The sequence below is a fragment of the Panthera onca genome, chromosome X, assembly GCF_046562875.1.
Source record: "Panthera onca isolate mPanOnc1 chromosome X, mPanOnc1 haplotype 2, whole genome shotgun sequence".
NCBI classification, from domain to species: Eukaryota; Metazoa; Chordata; class Mammalia; order Carnivora; family Felidae; genus Panthera; species Panthera onca.
Window position 1 is genome coordinate 928,580 of NC_138357.1, and position 18,559 is coordinate 947,138.

General features: G+C 41.5%; 1 protein-coding gene across 3 annotated transcripts in view; it reads left to right on the forward strand.

The window, feature by feature from the left end:
- The window catches only part of F8 (coagulation factor VIII), a 121,595-nt gene that overhangs the window by 86,285 nt on the left and 16,751 nt on the right, over positions 1–18,559 (forward strand). For 2 of the 3 annotated variants that reach the window (XM_081794390.1, XM_081794389.1), the window contains 7 exons: positions 1,394–1,606; positions 1,796–2,024; positions 2,448–2,630; positions 3,983–4,099; positions 4,924–4,995; positions 6,199–6,284; positions 10,976–11,131. In XM_081794390.1, the coding sequence (XP_081650516.1) occupies positions 1,394–1,606; positions 1,796–2,024; positions 2,448–2,630; positions 3,983–4,099; positions 4,924–4,995; positions 6,199–6,284; positions 10,976–11,131 (1,056 nt within the window). Of the gene's footprint in view, positions 1–1,393; positions 1,607–1,795; positions 2,025–2,447; positions 2,631–3,982; positions 4,100–4,923; positions 4,996–6,198; positions 6,285–10,975; positions 11,132–13,963; positions 15,908–18,559 lie in introns of those variants that run through there. The other variant, XM_081794391.1, reaches the window with a different exon arrangement.

Here is an 18,559-nt window from a genome sequence, read left to right on the forward strand (position 1 = left end):
TGGTATTTCTCATGTCATTAAAAAGACTTTCTAAATACTTTTGTTTAATGATGGCATAGTAGTCTATTATGTGAATATATGGTTTACTTGGCCATATACTTTGAACAACCTTTTAAATAGTTTGATATTTTTTCAACAGTTCAGTAATGCTGTAATCACAACCATTTACCAGGACAAAATTCTGGAAGAGCAATGTAGAGAAACATTCATTATCTGTTAATGTCCTTTGCCCATTTGACATTTTTTGGAGGGAGTGCTTTTCTTATCAATTTATATTACCATATATGTTATATATTTTTGCAAGTTTCTTGTCTTTTAATTTTATATATAGTGGTTTTTTAAATAAAACAGGTTTGAATTTTTAGGCAGTAACCCATAAATCTTTCCTTTATAACACTTACATAGCTTTTATGTTTATAAAAATCCTTCCCTTGAGGTACCTGCATGGCTCAGTCGGTTGAGCGTCAGACTTTGGCTCAGGTCATGATCTCATGGTTCGTGGGTTCGAGCCCCACGTCGGGTTCTGTGCTGGCAGCTCAGAGCCTGGAACCTGCTTCAGATTCTGTGTCTCCGGCTCTCTCTGCCCCTCCCCCACTCGCACTCTGTTTCTCTCTCTCTGTGTCTCTCTCTCCCCCCAAAAAACAAACATTAAAATAAATAAATAAAAATCCTTCCCTATACAAAGATTGTTTTTCTTAAAATAACACTTTCTTCAACTTTATTTTACAGTTTAATTTCTTAACATTTAACCTTTTACTCCATCAGTAATTCCTGTACACTAGAAGTTATTTTGATGCATTGTGTGAGCCAAAAATTAAAGTAGTTTTATTCTTTTCCAAAAATAGTCATCCATTGGTCCAATTGAGTGTTTACATTAAGGATGTAGAAGGACCTAAGATTATGAGATTGCAAGTGAATTTTTTTTTCTGTCTTGATTCTGATTTTAGCTTCCATATGTCATATGAAACACGTCTAACTTTTAAACAACTGAAGTCTTTTTTAAGGATCATATGCATTCACCCTAGAATTTGTCATAAGAACCATATGATTCAATTCCTGGGCTTATGGTCTCTTAAAACCCCTGGTGTGATATTTTCCCTTTTACTTCAAATTGCTTTTTAGTATTTAGGAATTTTCTCTTTTGCAACTTTCAGTTCATGCTTTAAAGATTTTAGAATTCAAAACTTCCCCACTTTCCTCTATAGATCCTTCCTTTTGGGTTCTAATAACATCCATCCTCTGTACCACTTCCTTTGGGTATTAAAACTTGGGAAAAGCCAAAAATAGGCATTACTATTAGGGATGTAAACCCTAAGCGAAGAACTTTATAAGATCCTAAAACATGACACTTGAATTCTTTTTTAAAATTTGTATTGACTTCTTTTCTCTGCAGGTAACTTTCAAAAACCAGGCTTCTCGTCCCTACTCCTTCTATTCTAGCCTGATTTCTTATGAGGAAGATCAGAGGCAAGGAGCAGAACCTAGAAAAAAGTTTGTCAACCCTAATGAAACCAGAGTTTACTTCTGGAAAGTACAACATCAGATGGCACCCACTGAAGATGAGTTTGACTGCAAGGCCTGGGCTTATTTTTCTGATGTTGATTTGGTAAGTAAGTGTGTACTGTGCCTGCTGTTTACTGGTTTAAAAGGAATGGGCTTTGTGTTATCTGCCAAGAATTTTGGTATTTACCCTAAGTTTAATGGAAAGCTTTAAATAGGGGAGGTGCCATCATATTTGTCTTTGAGAGATATCACTCTGGGATCTACTAAGGAGGATTGATGTCTTCTCTCTCAGGAAAAAGACGTGCACTCTGGCTTGATCGGACCCCTTCTGATCTGCCGCAGTAACACACTGAGCCCCGCTCATGGGAGACAAGTGACAGTGCAGGAGTTTGCTCTGTTTTTCACCATTTTTGATGAGACTAAGAGCTGGTACTTCACGGAAAACATGGAAAGGAGCTGTAGAGCCCCCTGCAGTATCCAGAAGGAGGATCCCACTTTTAAAGAAAAGTACCGCTTCCACGGTAATGCATCCCACACCCAAATATTACTCTGTGTGAAAAGCACTACAACAGATGAGACGTGAGCCTGATGTTTCCACAGTATATGAATTGGGAGTGTATGTATGGGAGTGGAATCCTCACAGGAATCAATACTTTTTACTGGAGTAGAGGGAAAGAAACTTCTAGAATAGATCTTTTTAACTTACTTTAATGTTTATTTATTTTTGAGAAAGAAAGCATGAGCAGGGGAGGGGCAGAGAGAGAGGGAGACACAGAATCCGAAGCGGGCTCCAGGCTCTGAGCTGTCAGCACGGAGCCCGACGTGGAGCTCAAACCCACGAACCATGAGATCATGACCTGAGCCGAAGTCCGACGCTCAACTGAGCGAGCCACACAGGTGCCGCGAGAATAGGTTTTAACAGCCTTCTTCGTGTTCTCCTCCAGCAATCAACGGCTATGTGATGGACACACTACCCGGCTTGGTAGTGGCTCAGGATCAAAAGATCCGATGGTATCTGCTCAGCATGGGGAGCAATGAAAACATTCATTCTATTCATTTCAGTGGGCAGGTGTTCACTGTACGGAAAAAAGAGGAATATAAGATGGCAGTCTACAACCTGTATCCAGGTATGAGTTAGTTTGTGCTCTTTCTGACTACTGTACCTATTGTTCCACTCAAATGGTCCAGGCACTGGGAGAGCAATCCAAGGACAGAGCACACACACTCCCTGATCTCAGGTAACTTACTTCTTCAACTCACTTTACTCTATAGAGACATACTAAATAATTTAGCAAATGAGCATGATGATTTCAGATACAGATAATGTGCTCTAAAAGAAACAGAACAGAAAGCAGGAATAATTCATGTTGCAGCACTTTACTAGGAAAAGGAGATTATTTTCCCCATCTGAGATCCCACACGGCACTAGCAGTTATCCACAGAGTGATTTGTTTATGTATATAACCAGTAGATCGATTAAGCAGTACTCATAATGTTGATCAGCTTTCATCATGGGAATGAACTTCTCCCGTTCTTGTGTAAAACTTCCAATAAGTTCAATGACTTTTCTGCTCACTGTTTTGTTTTTAATTTATTTTTGAGAGAAAGAGAGAGCGCAAGCAGAAGAAGGGCAGAGAGAGAGGGACAGAGAATCCCAAGCACGGAGCCCCATGTGGCGCTCGATCTCATGAACTGTGAGGTCATGACCTGAGCTGAAATCAAGAGTTGGACGCTTAACTGACTGAGCCACCCAGGCGCCTCTCTGCTCACTCTTGTGTAATAAACATTCCTGCAGTTACTTTACATCACAAATACAGTTCAAGTACAAAGCAGCAGTGTCCACTCCAAGATACCTACATTGGGAGAGGGAGGCACAGTTGAGTCCTTTCTTCCTCTACCTTGTGTTTATTGTGTGTCCCCCTGCTCCCAACCCTGGCTGCTGCTTTCAACTCCAGCATGGAAAGGGGAAATTTACAGCACCCTTATCCTAGTTGGCACCTTAAAGGGCACCTTTATCCTAGTTGGCCGCTTGTGACTCATTCCTCAGCCCCTCAGCCTTCACCTCTAGCTTCTTGCTGCCAGGTTACTTTAGCCTCAAGGTGGCCCTAGTGGACCAGATCCACGAGGACCTTGCCCAGGCCTCCCTGTCCCAGGGAGCTCACATGTGCCCAATGGGAAATAAACCTTTGTCTCTGGAAAACCCTGAGAGTGCAGTGGCTTTCTCCTGTCTGCACCAGCAAAGGCTGCCACCACCCTGTCTCTCCTATTTCCCAGGGGTGGGGGCTGCCATGACTCAATCCCCGGTGCCTCCAAACTGTAGGGCTCACATAGCGAGCACTTTGGGTTTGAGGGTCCGAGGGTGGTAGAACTGACTTAGGTAGATCTCCTTTGATATTCTGCATAAACCAATGCATCTGCCAGTCATTTTTTTTTTTTTTAGCAAAAAGAAATCATTTTTGTTCCTTTTGTTTTTGATAAGGTGTTTTTGAGACAGTGGAAATGCTACCATCCAAAGTTGGAATTTGGCGGATAGAATGCCTAATTGGCGAACACCTGCAAGCTGGGATGAGCACTCTCTTTCTGGTATACAGCCCGAGTGAGTAGCGCTGTGCGCAGACACCACCTTCCTAGTCAGCCCGCTTCTTGTTTTTTTTTAGGGAGAAATAGAGCATACAAATGGGGGAGAGGGGGAGAGACAGAGACAGAGACAGAGGCAGAGAGACGGAGAGAATCTCAGGTAGGCTCCACTGAGTGTGGAGCCCAACGCAGGGGTCAGTGTCAAGACCCGGGGATCGTGACCTGAGCCAAAATCAGGAGTCAGAGTGTCAACCGGCTGAGCGTCGCCCCACCCTGGGCGCCCCGCCTCAGCCTACTTCCATACAGCTTTCCTCCTTCCTCCAATGCTTGCCTTTGTCAAGAAATCAATGCAAGCTTATGGTCATTTCCAAATCTAAAGTGAATGTTGCTGGTACAAATGATCAGAGTCCCCAGAGAAGGGCAAATATGGTTGAAGCTTCGAACATTTTGAACCCGAAGCTGTAAATATATAACAAACCAATGCTAAACATATCTTCATTTTCACAACTCCGTGAAGCTCCAAGAACAAATTGGGAAACTTAATTTTGGTTCGGTTATCAAAGATAACTTACAAATATCACCTGGAAGAGTTTGATATTTAACCCTAAGCAAGTAAGAGAGCCATTGCGTTCCTCAGCTGGACACGGATACTTGTGGCACCTAGCTATTGGAGTGAATTAAATGAGACAGAGAGTACAATAAAACATTTAATATAGTTCTTGGCACATCGTGAGCAGTAAAAATATGACCATTTGTTGGTGTTCTCCCGTTTTCATTGACTTGCATCTGTGAAGCTACATTTTCTGTACGTCTAGCTGTTGTGTTCCTCCACTTTGATTTCAGAGTGTCAGATTCCACTGGGAATGGCTTCTGGACGCATTAGAGATTTCCAGATCACAGCTTCAGGACAGTATGGTAAATACCATTTTTTGTCTCCAAGAACTGCACTGATTAGATCTTTTTTACTTCTGTTAATTCTGCTCCATAAATGCCTCTCTTTCTTTTTTTTTTTAAGTGTGAACTCGATTTTATTTTTAAATGTTTATTTATTTTTGAAAGAGAGAGAGAGAAAGAGAGACAGTGTGTGAGAAGGGGAGGGGCAGAGAGAGAGGAAGACACAGAATTTGAAGCAGGCTCCAGGCTGTCAGCTGTCAGCACAGAGCCCGATGCGGGGTTCAAACTCACAAACTGTGAGATTATGACATGAGCTGAAGTTGGATGTGTAATGACTGCGCCACCCAAGTGTTCCTAAGAATTATTTTTCTATTTTTAAATGATTGGGAAAGAACAAAAGAAGAATGTATCATCACATGTGAAAGTTATATGAAACTCAAATTTCAGTGTCTGTAAATAAAATCTTCTATGGGTACATACAGCCACACCCACTCACATAATTGTCTACAACAGCAGGTACATAGCTGAAACAGAGACCAGATGATCTGCAAAGCCTAAATTATTTACTATCTGGCCATTTACAGAAAAAAGTTTGTCAATCCCTGTTTTAGAGGGAGCAAAATGCCCTTTGAAAATGAAGCTTGAGAGTGATATACCAAAATAGTATTATTTTTCTCTGCATAAACGGATACTTTTTTCACTTTTATTTTTATTTATGTCCTTTTTTTTAAATTTTTTTAACATTTATTTATATTTGAGAGACAGAGAGACAGAGCTCCAGCAGGGGAGGGGCAGAGAGAGAGGGAGACACAGAATCCAAAGCAGGCTCCAAGCTGTCAGCACAGAGCCCGATGTGGGGCTCGAACTCACCAGTGGTGACATCATGACCTGAGCTGAAGTCGGACGGTTAACCGACTGAGCCCCCCAGGAGCCCCTGTGTCTTATTTTTATTTTTCATTTTCTAACTTTGCTACCAGGAACATACATTTTGTAATAAAGAAATAATGATATTATTCTATAGTACTGGTAACACATTCCAGTGTCAGCTAATTAGAGGTACTAATAAACAAAATTATTAAGTTTAGAAAATAAAATACTACTATGTTTTATGCCTTTATCTTCTCCACAGCTAGGTGTACCCTTTCTCAAGAGAGAAAGTTTATTTCCTAAGTGTCTAGGACCGACCCAGCTGAATCTAATCTCTCTCCCCTTTCTTGGGCAAAGGACAGTGGGCCCCAAAGCTGGCCAGACTTCACTATTCTGGATCAATCAATGCCTGGAGCACCAAGGACCCCATTTCCTGGATCAAGGTTAGAAAGTGCCTCGTGTTCAGTCATGTCGTGTGTTCTCTTGCAAGCTCAAAACGTTATACATCTGCTTTAAGCCGTAGTCATTGTCGTCAAACTCCAAGTAACAGACCAGGAAAGAACACAGTGGCTTAGGATTTGTACAAAGACAATGAGGAATAATGATTTGGGATCGAGTATGCTGATATGTTAGTCCAATATGGGAAACAAACTGGGAACCGGTGACTGAAACAGCGTCTTTAGGGTCATTCAGTTTCTTTTCAAATGACAAAGTCTTTTGACTGCTCACTCCCCATTTCCTCTAGAGCCACACTGCCCAGTAGAAACACACTTCGAACCGTAAATGCAACCATGGGTGTCAGTCAACATTTCCCAGTGGCCACATTTTAAAAGAAACATCTGAAATTCATTTTAATGATATATGTGATCCAACATAGCTAAAAATGCTACCAAATGAGCATGTGCTAAGTCGGGACTGTGACCCTTCAAGGGCACACATATAGGAACTCATGCCAACTCCCCCTATGCCTAACCACAAGCGTAGCTTCCTTCTAGAGCCCACCCAGGGAAAGGGAGTAAACGTGACTGCTTCCAGCTTTGTTTTCAACCCGCTAACGCGCCTCCATGTCCCGTACTTAAAGCCCGAAGCGGGGAATGCACACACGCCCCGCCACCTTGTCTCCCCACGTCGGGTCCTCGTGCTGCTGACTTCTGAGCTGACCGACGCCATTACCTACACATTTCCCTCCTTTGCTGCAAGACGGCATCTGCTCCTGTTTTCTTGAGATTAAGATACTAAATAGGGATTGGGGAGAGATAAAGTGGCGCACCAGTGAGACCTGGAAAGAGCACATCTCTCAGTGTCACAGTGGCTCATTGGTCGACAGCACGGCCAGTTGTGGCTCAGCCTGAACTGGCGCTCACTGATTCCTAAGTATGTCTGTTTCTTTGTGAGGCGGCCAAACCACATGTTTTCACCCTGTATTTCCACGGTTATCACTTTCAACCCGACATGTATCCCTGGGTCGTGGATACCATCATCCATTGGGGTGCCCTGCATCTGGTGTTCCATTGACTTATCTATTTATTGGAACAGCATTCTCATTTCCATTTGGGGAATTCTATCTCCCTAACTGCACATGACCTCCCAGGACTAGTAACTGGAGTGCCTTTTCTGTGCCCAGCCAAGAACTTGAGTAATACACAGCATTACGTTTCCACTTAGATTTGGCCCATTGTTCCAGCTTGCCAAGCTTCTGTCTCCCAAAGACTGTCTTAGTCTTTCCAGTTTCACATAATTTACTGACTTGATCAATACGCTTTTTTATACTTTAGCAAATTCATGATCAAAATATTGATATACACAGGGCTTCCTTACTGGGTGCTTTAAACAAATCAAGCTAGTAAATCCCTACCACACCTGTCATTATCATTGTCATTTCAGCTAAGAAAGCTCAAACAAAGTTAAATAACTTGCCCAGTCACAGCCAGTAAGTGGTTGAGCCAAAATTCAAACCCTGATAGTTGGGCTCCAGAGGCCTAATTTGTAATCATTATACTATACTGTTTCTAGAATGCTCCATTCAGGTTGATAAGCATCTGTTAACTGCCATGGTTTGCTTATGGTAATTGAACCACAAATCCTCACTTAATTGTATTACCATCCAATCTGTATTAAATCACCTCATCCTGAAGGTTTTGTTTTTTGTTTTGTTTTGTTTTGTTTTTGCCGTCATATTCTACTGAAGCCCAGACACACATTTTCATGATCTGGTGACTTTATACAATAAATATCCAAGGGAAATAAAAAGTTATGTTCACTTACAAAAAAAAGAAAGAAAGAAAGAAAGAAAGAAAGAAAGAAAGAAAGAAAGAAAAAGAAATGGTTCTAGGGAGCCAGGCTGGCAGTCAGAGATGTCTAGCTGCCATGTTTGTATTTGTGCACCCGGTGACTCATTACTGCTTTGCTTACTCCCTCATACAGAGGTGTGTCCTGTTGTCATAGGTGAAGATGTTGACTCTGTAAATGCCAAGTCGCTCTGAGATTCCAATTATAATAGAGAAGAAGCACAAGAAAGTGAAGTAGATGAGACTGGCGGTTTGCCAAGAATTCATCAGTTGCAGAACGCAGGTGGAAAGGGTGGCTGGCAAGGCTTTCTTACAACTGCTAGAAAGTGCAATAGTCAGTGGTCCAAAAGAGACCTCGCATACACAACACAGAAAACAGTACAACTCAATTCAACAAAAGTCATGAGTTTTGCCCCTCGTACTTACAGTTGTTTATGCCCCGACACCAAGAGTAAAACTAAAGTGTCTTCAATTGAAAGTATCTTCTAATCGGGGTGCAGATAGTGCTATAGCTTCTGAAGACTGTGCCACTCTCTGTCCTGCAGCCCTCCTTCTTCTCCTGTACTTACTGCTACGTGATGCTGTAAACAAAAACATCTATATAACATGTAGTCTGTTTCTCTAACTCAAATGTAAGTTACATTAGGGCAGGGCTTTTGTTTTCTTGTTCCCTGCTCAATTCCAGTTCCTAGAACAGTGCTTAGCACATAACAAGTGCTAAAAACCTCTTCTTTGAATGAATGGGTGGATAGATGGATGGCACTTACTGAAGGAGACAGTTTTGAAGCTCAAGTGTCATTACCAGTCCAATCTGAGTGTGCCAGGCATCTGTAAGAAGTTAAGTTGGACTTGCTTATCAGGGTGCTGATGCCACAATTCCTTCTAATGCTTGCATGGCCCGTGCTCTCTTCTTTAAGAACCAGTCATTCCTATGTAAGAAACAAAACAGATGAACATAGGGGAAGGGAAGCAAAATTAAGATAAAAACAGAGAGGGAGACAAACCAGAAGGGACTCTTAAACACAGAGAACAAACTGAGGGCTGCTGGAGGAGTTGTGGGTGGGGGGATGGACTAAATGGGAGGTGGGTACTAAGGAGGGCACTTGTTGGGATGATCACTGGGTGTCATATGTAAGGGATGAGTCACTAAATTCAGTCCTGAAACCAATACTACACGATATATTAACTGCCTCATATTTAAATAAAATTTCAAAATATATATTAAAAAAATAATAAACATTATCATTCAAACATCTATTCACTTCAAACAAATTTCGTTAAAAACAAACAAAAAGAACCAATTATTCCTTACCACTCTGCCATCATTCACTCATTCATTCCAAAACATTTCCTGTGCATCAGTATTATACCAGATGCCAGGTTAGGTTCTAGAGCTAGAGAGAATATAAAAGCTACCATTTAGTGGTGCCTGGGTGGCTCAGTCAGTGAAGCTTCCATTTATTTATTTATTTATTTATTTATTTATTTATTTATTTATTTTCAGAGAGAGACAAAGAGAGCACCAGCCAGGAAGGGGCAGAGAGAGAGAGGGAGAGAGAAAACCCCCAACAGACCGCACTGTCAGCGTGGAGCCTGACATGGGTCTCAAACTCATGAAGTGCAAGATCATGACCTGAGCCAAAACCAAGAGTTGGTCACTCAAACGACTGAGGCACCCTGGTGTCCCCCTGCCCCAATTCTTCTTTTTTTTTAATGTTTATTTATTTTTAAGAGACAGAGCATGAGCAGGTGGAGGGGCAGAGAGAGAGGGTACAAAGGATCTGAAGCGGAATCTGCACCAATAGCAGTGAGCCTGATGTGGGGCTCAAACTCACAAACCGTGAGATCATGACCTGAGCCGAAGTCAGACGCTCACCTGACTGAGCCACCCAGGTGCCCCTGAGCTTCTGATTGTTGATTTCGGCTCAGGTCCTGATCTCATGGTTCATGGGATCAAGCCCCAGGTCTGTCAGCATGGAGCCTGCTTGGGATTCTCTCTCCCTCTCCCTCTCTCTCTGCCACACCCCACCCTCAAAATAAATAAATAAAAACATAAAAATAAAATAAAAGCTACCATTTATTAAGTGTTTAGTATGTGCCAGGCACTGAATTCAGCACATCACATGTATTAACCCCTTAATCCTCTGGTAAACCTTTGCGATAAACACCATTATTATTTCTACTGTACATATAAAGAAATTGAGACACACAGAGGTTAGGTGACTCAAACAGGTTCACTGCCTTAAGGATCACAGTCTAACGATGAAGGAATATAAGCAAAGAAAGCTTTATAATATAATGCAATAATATGCTCTCATGAAGTTTTATACACAAAGTGAAATAGAAGTATAGAGAAAGGAGCACTAAATATATCTGGGCAAGTCAGGGAAGGCTAACCAGGAGAAATCGTTTCTGAAGTAACACTTGAAGGAGAGACACCGGTCTATCACTGATAGTGATGCTGGGATGGAGACTGGTCTGGGGAGAGGAGAGGAAATCGGCTTTGCCGAGGCTGACACTGAGGCTGAGGCAAAGCACTAGGTTATGTAGGTCCCTAAGTGCAGCACACGGGATGCGGGTACAGGAAGTAAGGCCCATTGATTTGGAAGCGGTCTGGTGTGTCAGGAAGTAGGCTGAGAACCCAATAAGCCCTTTCCTTTCCTTCCTGTTCCCATCATTTATCTCCCCGCTCCACACACATCCACATTCCAACGTTGCCGTCTATTTCACTGCACGTCCAAGGTGATACTGAGCATATCTGTGTTGATGTAGATTCTTCTTAAGCCAATAATGAATTTCAGAAGGTGGTACACACATTTAAGATAAAGTGTTGTTTTAATTGGCAGGTGGATCTGTTGGCACCAATGATCATTCACAGCATCATGACCCAGGGCGCCCGTCAGAAGTTGTCCAGCCTGTACATCTCTCAGTTTATCATCATGTATAGTCTTGATGGAAAGAAGTGGCAGAGTTATCGAGGGAATTCCACTGGGACCTTAATGGTATGTCATGAGTTCTTTTAAGAGAATGCATGAGTGTTTTAAAGAGCTTCTGACAGATTTCAGATTTGGGACAAACACTCCTACCTTCTACAAACTTAACTCCAAAAAAGATTTTTCCACTTTGGGGCAATAGGAGTGATTATGGATGTCTGGATAAAAATATAGTAGCATCAAAGATCTCCTAGATAATACAAATGAAGAAGTATGCTCTGTTGACAGAAATCTGTGACTCGGGACTGAGTGGATTGATAACATTATGAGTTTGCTTATGGATATTCTAAGTGTGAGATGACAGTAGGGCCGTCAGGTGGAATATCCAGCAGGCGGTAGCTTGAAGACTTGAGTTCATGGAGGCAACACCCTAATGGAGGTAAAGATCTGTGTCTTCCACATAAAGGGCCAGGGGAAACCTTGGGAAGTGATCACAAGACCCTTCATTCAACAGGCTCTTGATATTGGGGTTGTGAGTTTGAGCCCCATGTTGGGTGCACAGTTTACTTGATTGATATATATCTATATAGATATATATATATCTATATATAGATAGATATATATATATAGATAGATAGATAGATAGATAGATATTGTATATATCAGTATATATCAATGTGTATATATATATACTGATATATATTGATATATTGATAATATATATATGATATATATATATATATATATACACACACACACACACACACACATACATATATGATATTTATTCTCCTTGTGCCCTCCTTTTAGAGGATTTGGCTTTATCTCTCCACTGCAGGTCACTGCTCCCTTCACAGTGGCTTTCTTCTCTCCCTGGTGTGGTTACTATCACTGACTAGCAAACCACCCCCAAAACTTAATGCCAAACCATTTTGTTCACAGATTCTATGGGTCAGGACTTTTAGCAGGGTACAATAGGGGTGGCTGTCTGGGCTCCACAATATCTGGGGCCTCAGCTGGGAAGATTTGACAGCTGGGGGCTGGAAGCATCTGGAAGCATCTTCACTTGCATGTGTGATAATTGGTGTTGACTGACCTAGCTAGGGCTGCAGCTGCGGCTGCTGAGGGAAGTAACTCGGTATGGCCTTTCCATGAGGCCTGGGATTCTCACAGCATGATGGTCACACATCTATCCAGATTCAAGAGGAAGAGACAGACGCCACTTCTCAGTGGGAGGAATGCAAGGAACTTGTGGTCTTTTCTGTAAACCACTGTCATCCAAGTATCACCAGTGATGCTATGGGATGAGATACAGATGGTGACAAAAACCCTGGGAGATTAAATTGACAGGGGCATTTAGTCAGTATGGTGATAACTATAGCATCGCCTGGTTGTAGAATGACCTGTCTACCTTTCATAGCCCTTATTTTTATGGCATACGTAGGGGAAATAAATTAAATGTTAAACATTATGAATATACACAAAGAAGAACACCCGTGGATGTACATATAGAATTGGGCCACATCCATGGAGCTCTGGAGGACACTGCCACATCCTGTGGTTGTAGACAGATACGCGGACTTAAGACCAAGTCTAAGGGCTGAGCATATGAATTACAGACTTGCCATGGAATGGTCAACCCCACCGGGTCTCTTATGCTAAGGTAAGGGCACTGGTGGAAAGAAGGGGAGCTCTGAGACCTGGGTGGGCAGATTTACACACACATGGATAAGGCTGAGAACCACCAGCCTCCAAATGCCCCTGAATCCCCTTGCCTGGGGAGCGACCTTTCCACAACCTCCAAGGCAGTTTTCTTTTCTCTGCATAAAAGTCTTCTGGTGACTACACCTGCAACTGTTGCCTCACAAGCCAGTGTCTCGTGTCCTTAGGGCCCCTGTTTGGCCACTACAAAAGTCAGATGAGTCATGAGGAAATGACACATCATCACAAATTTAGTCAGGTGGTGATGACAAAAAGTTTGCAATCCCAGATGTGGCATCTTCTCCAGAGCAAATTAACACAGCCCCAGGCACCTGACACTGACCTGGAGCATACTTTTTCCTTCATTCCCATTGATAAGCAAAATCAGGATAGATTTGCACTTACAACGTAGGATCGGGAGTATTAACTTTACTGTTCATGTCTCAGGACAATGCCGGCTCCTGTTCTTTGTTATAATATACACCCAAGGGACTCCAAACGTGTTGACATCCCACAGAACACCACACTGGCCCATTACATTGATGACGTTATGCTGGCAGGACCTGGTAAACAGAAGTAGCAATTACCCTAAATGCTTTTGTGATTAATATATATAAACACACACAGAGAGACACATATATAGACATATATGTAAAACAAATAAGCCCATCTTTTCTTGACTTTACTGTGAATGGATCCCATATTTCACTCTTTAACATAATGTTCACTGTTTCAAACAAATACTTTTTTTAATGTTTATTTATTTATTTTGAGAGAGAGAGGAGCGCACAAGCAGAGTAGGGGCAGACAGAGAGGGAGAGAGAGGACCCCAAGCAGGCTCCATGCTCTGCAAGATCACAACCAGAGCCAATATCAAGAGACAGTCACTTTAACCGACTGAGCCACCCAGCCACCCCTCAAACAAATACTTTCTACCACATTTAAAAATTTCCTTCCACTCCTTTTTATTTGCAATGGCTGCACAATTTCATCAAATGCTTTTTCAGCATCTTTGGTATGACCACATTTCTTCTCTTTCCTATTGTCAAAATACAGTTAACATCCAGTGGTGTGCTGGCAAATGTTTAACACTTGGCTCAGAAGCAAAATGGGGGACGGTTAGGGAGGAAAGGTGTTGATTTGTAGCGTTTGCTCATTTCCATGCTATAAATACTCATTATCATACCTGATTTGTAACAGTCCAATCAGACCTGATTTCAAGCTGATGATTTAATGGCATTGAATGCAGAGTTGGGAACAGACGTGCACAAGTGGCTGTCACAATCCAGGATTAGACAGCTCCAGCACAGCACTGTGAAATCCCTGGGAAAACCACTCTCATTCATAGTGTAATAATTATTTAAAACTTAGCTGGATGCAATTTGATTACACTTTATTTAGAATTTTTCTTTCTATACTAATCAATAAAACTGGTTTACCTTTTTCAAGGGCTCTGTTTATCAGGTTTTGGCATGAGAGTTATATGGAACTTGAAAATAAAGTAGAATGGTTTAATTAATATAGTAATCATGTCTTTAATGAAAGTTAGGTGGAAATGCCACTAGAGCTTTGTGCCTTATTTAGTGGCCTGGCTATCTTTTCCAATCCTTATCTGAATATTGATATTCTCATTTTCTATTCCCTGTAGTTCATTGCTGTGACTGTATACATTAGACTTCTGTCTCCCTGCCTATGTCATAGAGCCATATCTACATGCACACATCTCTCTCTTTTTCCCCTTTATCAGAGTGGGCAAATGTTTGTCTATTCTATTTGATTTTCAGAGAATCAACTCTTGGTCTTAAAATCAAACATAGACTTTGGGCACCTGGGTGGCTCAGTCGCTTAAGCATCCAACTCTTGATTTCCGCTCAGGTCATGGTCTCATGGTTCAGGGAATTGAGCCCCGCGTTGGGCTCTGTGCTGTCAGCGTAGAGCCTGCTTTGGATTCTCTCTCCTCTCTCTACCCCTCCCAAGCTTATGCTGTCAATAAATAAATAAAAATTTAAAAAGTAAAACATAGACTTGAAGTTTGTTTTCCAATTAATTTCTGCTCAAAACTTTTAAAATTCTCTTTAATTCCCTTTTGGTTTATTTTTTGTTTCCTAGAATCTCGAGTTAAATGACTAGTTCTTTTGTTTTTAGTCTTTCTCATTCAGTGATAATGATACAATATTAACTACTCTCATGAAGGTCATTCATTTAACAGTTACTCAGGAACTACGGTTCTAGGTTCTAGTAAAGGGATGGGTAAGCTGGAGCCCATCCATGGATTTGGACTACCACCTGCTTTTGTATGGACTGTGAGTTAAGAATGGTTTTTACATGTTTAAAGTCGCAAACACAAAGGTTATGAGACAGAGACCATTTGGGGCCTGAAAAGACTAAAATGTTTCCATCTGCTCCTTTACAGAAAGAGTTTGCAGAATGAGGAACTACTCTAATGGCAGCAGAGATGCCTAGAGTGTTAACATGAACCAGAACCCTTCCATCCCAGACCTTCTCTAATCAACAGATTGCAGTCTTAGTCATTGACCTTCAGTGTAGAGGTCCTCAAAGGTTTTTACATCTTCGTATCATTCACATACTAAATATTGTTGCAGCAGCAATATTCTCATCATAGAAGTCCCACATAAATGGGGCAAAGGGAATTGCAATGCCCTTTAAGGATCGCTGCTTCACTGCCACTATCTTCAGTAGTTTTATTAAATTTTTTAATGTTTATTTATTTTCGCAAGAGAGGGGTGGGGGAGGAGCAGAGAGACAAGGATCCAAAGTGGTCTCTGTGCTTACAGCAGAACTCAAACTCACAAACCATGAGACCATGACCTGAGCCAAAGTTAACACTAAACAAACCGAGCCACCTAGGCACCTATATTGTCAATAGTTTATAATAATTTAAATGTTAATTTTGAATTATCAATGAGCATTTCACTGATGTGGCTCTTTCCCTCTGCTTTTCAAGTTAAAAAGAAGACTACTCATGTCTTTTAAAAATATTTATTTTTGGTCATGTTAGAAAACAGTGTTAATTTGATTTATAATTACCAAGTGATTTGTCAAAGTCTGTCAAAATTGCTGAAATCTGGCTTTGGCCCAAATATCTGTGCTATGAAGTTTCTTTCTTTCTTTTTCTTTCTTTCTTTCTTTATTTTTTATTTTTATTTATTTATTTTTTTAATATATGAAATTTATTGTCAAATTGGTTTCCATACAACACCCAGTGCTCATCCCAAAAGGTGCCCTCTTCAATACCCATCACCCACCCTCCCCTCCCTCCCACCCCCCATCAACCCTCAGTTTGTTCTCAGTTTTTAACAGTCTCTTATGTTTTGGCTCTCTCCCACTCTAACCTCTTTTTTTTTTTTTTTTTCTTCCCTTCCCCCATGGGTTTCTGTTAAGTTTCTCAGGATCCACATAAGAGTGAAACCATATGGTATCTGTCTTTCTCTGTATGGCTTATTTCACTTAACATCACACTCTCCAGTTCCATCCACGTTGCTACAAAGGGCCATATTTCGTTCTTTCTCATTGCCACGTAGTATTCCATTGTGTATATAAACCACAATGCTTTATCCATTCATCAGTTGATGGACATTTAGGCTCTTTCCATAATTTGGCTATTGTTGAGAGTGCTGCTATAAACATTGGGGTACAAGTGCCCCTATGCATCAGTACTCCTGTATCCCTTGGGTAAATTCCTAGCAGTGCTATTGCTGGGTCATAGGGTAGGTCTATTTTTAATTTTCTGAGGAACCTCCACACTGCTTTCCAGAGCGGCTGCACCAATTTGCATTCCCACCAACAGTGCAAGAGGGTTCCCGTTTCTCCACATCCTCTCCAGCATCTATAGTCTCCTGATTTATTCATTTTGGCCACTCTGACTGGCGTGAGGTGATATCTGAGTGTGGTTTGGATTTGTATTTCCCTGATGAGGAGCGACGTTGAACATCTTTTCATGTGCCTGTTGGCCATCCGGATGTCTTCTTTAGAGAAGTGTCTATTCATGTTTTCTGCCCATTTCTTCACTGGGTTATTTGTTTTTCAGGTGTGGAGTTTCTGAGGGAGATATATAAATGAACCAATGGCAAATAAAAACAACCTTCAAGTTTCCTAAAATTCTACTCATATACCCAACACAGGCTCTCTGGTAATCCCTTCCCGCCACTTCCTCAAGGCAAGGAGTTAGACCAGAGGCCTAAGGAGGCTTTTCCTGAAACCCAAACCCGAATACTATCACCAGCCACATTCCGTAACTCCTAAACATTTTTGTCATAAAACAGTAAGGCAGCCAGCCAGGCCCGTAGCACAGATGGAGAGGAATACACCAGGAAAAGCAAAAAGCAGGAAAGAGCATGCAACCTAACCACTTTCTTTGTAAATTCCAGTTGAAGACTGGCTTATTTCACAAAGCATTATACCTTCTAGATGCATCCATGTTGTTGGAAATGGCAAGATTTCATTCCTTTTTATGGCTGAGTAATATTCCAGTGTGTGTGTGCGTGTATATGTGTGTTTCTATATATAGATCTTTTTTTTTCCATTCATCTATGGATGGACACTTGGATTGCTTCCATATTTTGACTATTGTAAATAATGCCGCAATAAACATAGGGGTGCATATATCTATTCAAATCAGTATTTTCATTTTCTTTGTGTAAATACCTACTAGCACAATTGCTGGGTTGAAGGGCAGCTCTATTTTTAACTTTTTGAGGAAACTCCACACTGTTTTCCAGAGTGGCTGCACTAGTTTTTATTCCCACCAACAGTGCAAGAGGGTTCCCTTTTCTCTACATCCTCGCCAACACGTTGTTTCTTGTTTTTGATTTTAGCCATTCTGACAGGTGTGAGGGGCTAGCTCACTGTGGTTGGACTTGCATTTCCCTGATGATGAGCGATGTCGAGCATCTTTCCATGTGTCTGATATCCTAGCCACTTTTGCAAAAAATTGGATGAGGTTTTTAGGGCTCTAAAAGACCCTTCCTGGCAGACAAGTGAGAGGACAGGAATGCTGGCTGAGTCTGTCTCAGATGGGCCTGTCCCATATTTCCTTAGTATTGCTCCCACATTGTTGAAACAGAAGTAGGAAAGAATACGCTAAAAGTCCCGCCCCTTTTGCGGCACTTAACTCATGGTGACAACCTGTACATATCCCCTGCAATGCACACAAAATAAGGCAAATCTACCGCCAAGCTGTGCCCTTAAACCTCACTCCAAAATATTAGTACCGTACACAACTTCAGCATAAAGGATGCATTTTCCCAAACCTGAATGATTGAGAAGATTCTATTCTGAAGAGTTCTCGTTATCACTCCCAACACTGTAAAGAAAATAAAATGGAATTGAAAAAGTTCCCACACTGTAATGTCTGCATGTGACATTTGGACCAAAAAGCTTTGGAAATGTAGTATTTTGAAATGGGATACCACCCTGCTCTTGCGGAACAAAGACACTGTCTTTCACATACGTGACCACACAATACCAAAGAACCGTGCTGATTTTACACACTGGAGTTAAATAAGAGGTACAGAAAGGTCCCTACTACAAATACAGGATCGTCACATGGATTAGGCATACCTCTCAGAATAGAACCTGGAACCAGAACTGTGAACTCCAATGCACACCGACACATTTGCTAAACACATTTGTTAGAACATTCCTGCCCCACCCCCAACCTTGCACCAGACACATTTGCACGGTAGCTCTCTTAAGTAAGGACCACTTAAGCACCACATCGCAAATGAACTCTGTAGATTCACCGCGGGGCACAGCCTGAGTCCTAGGCACACTGTC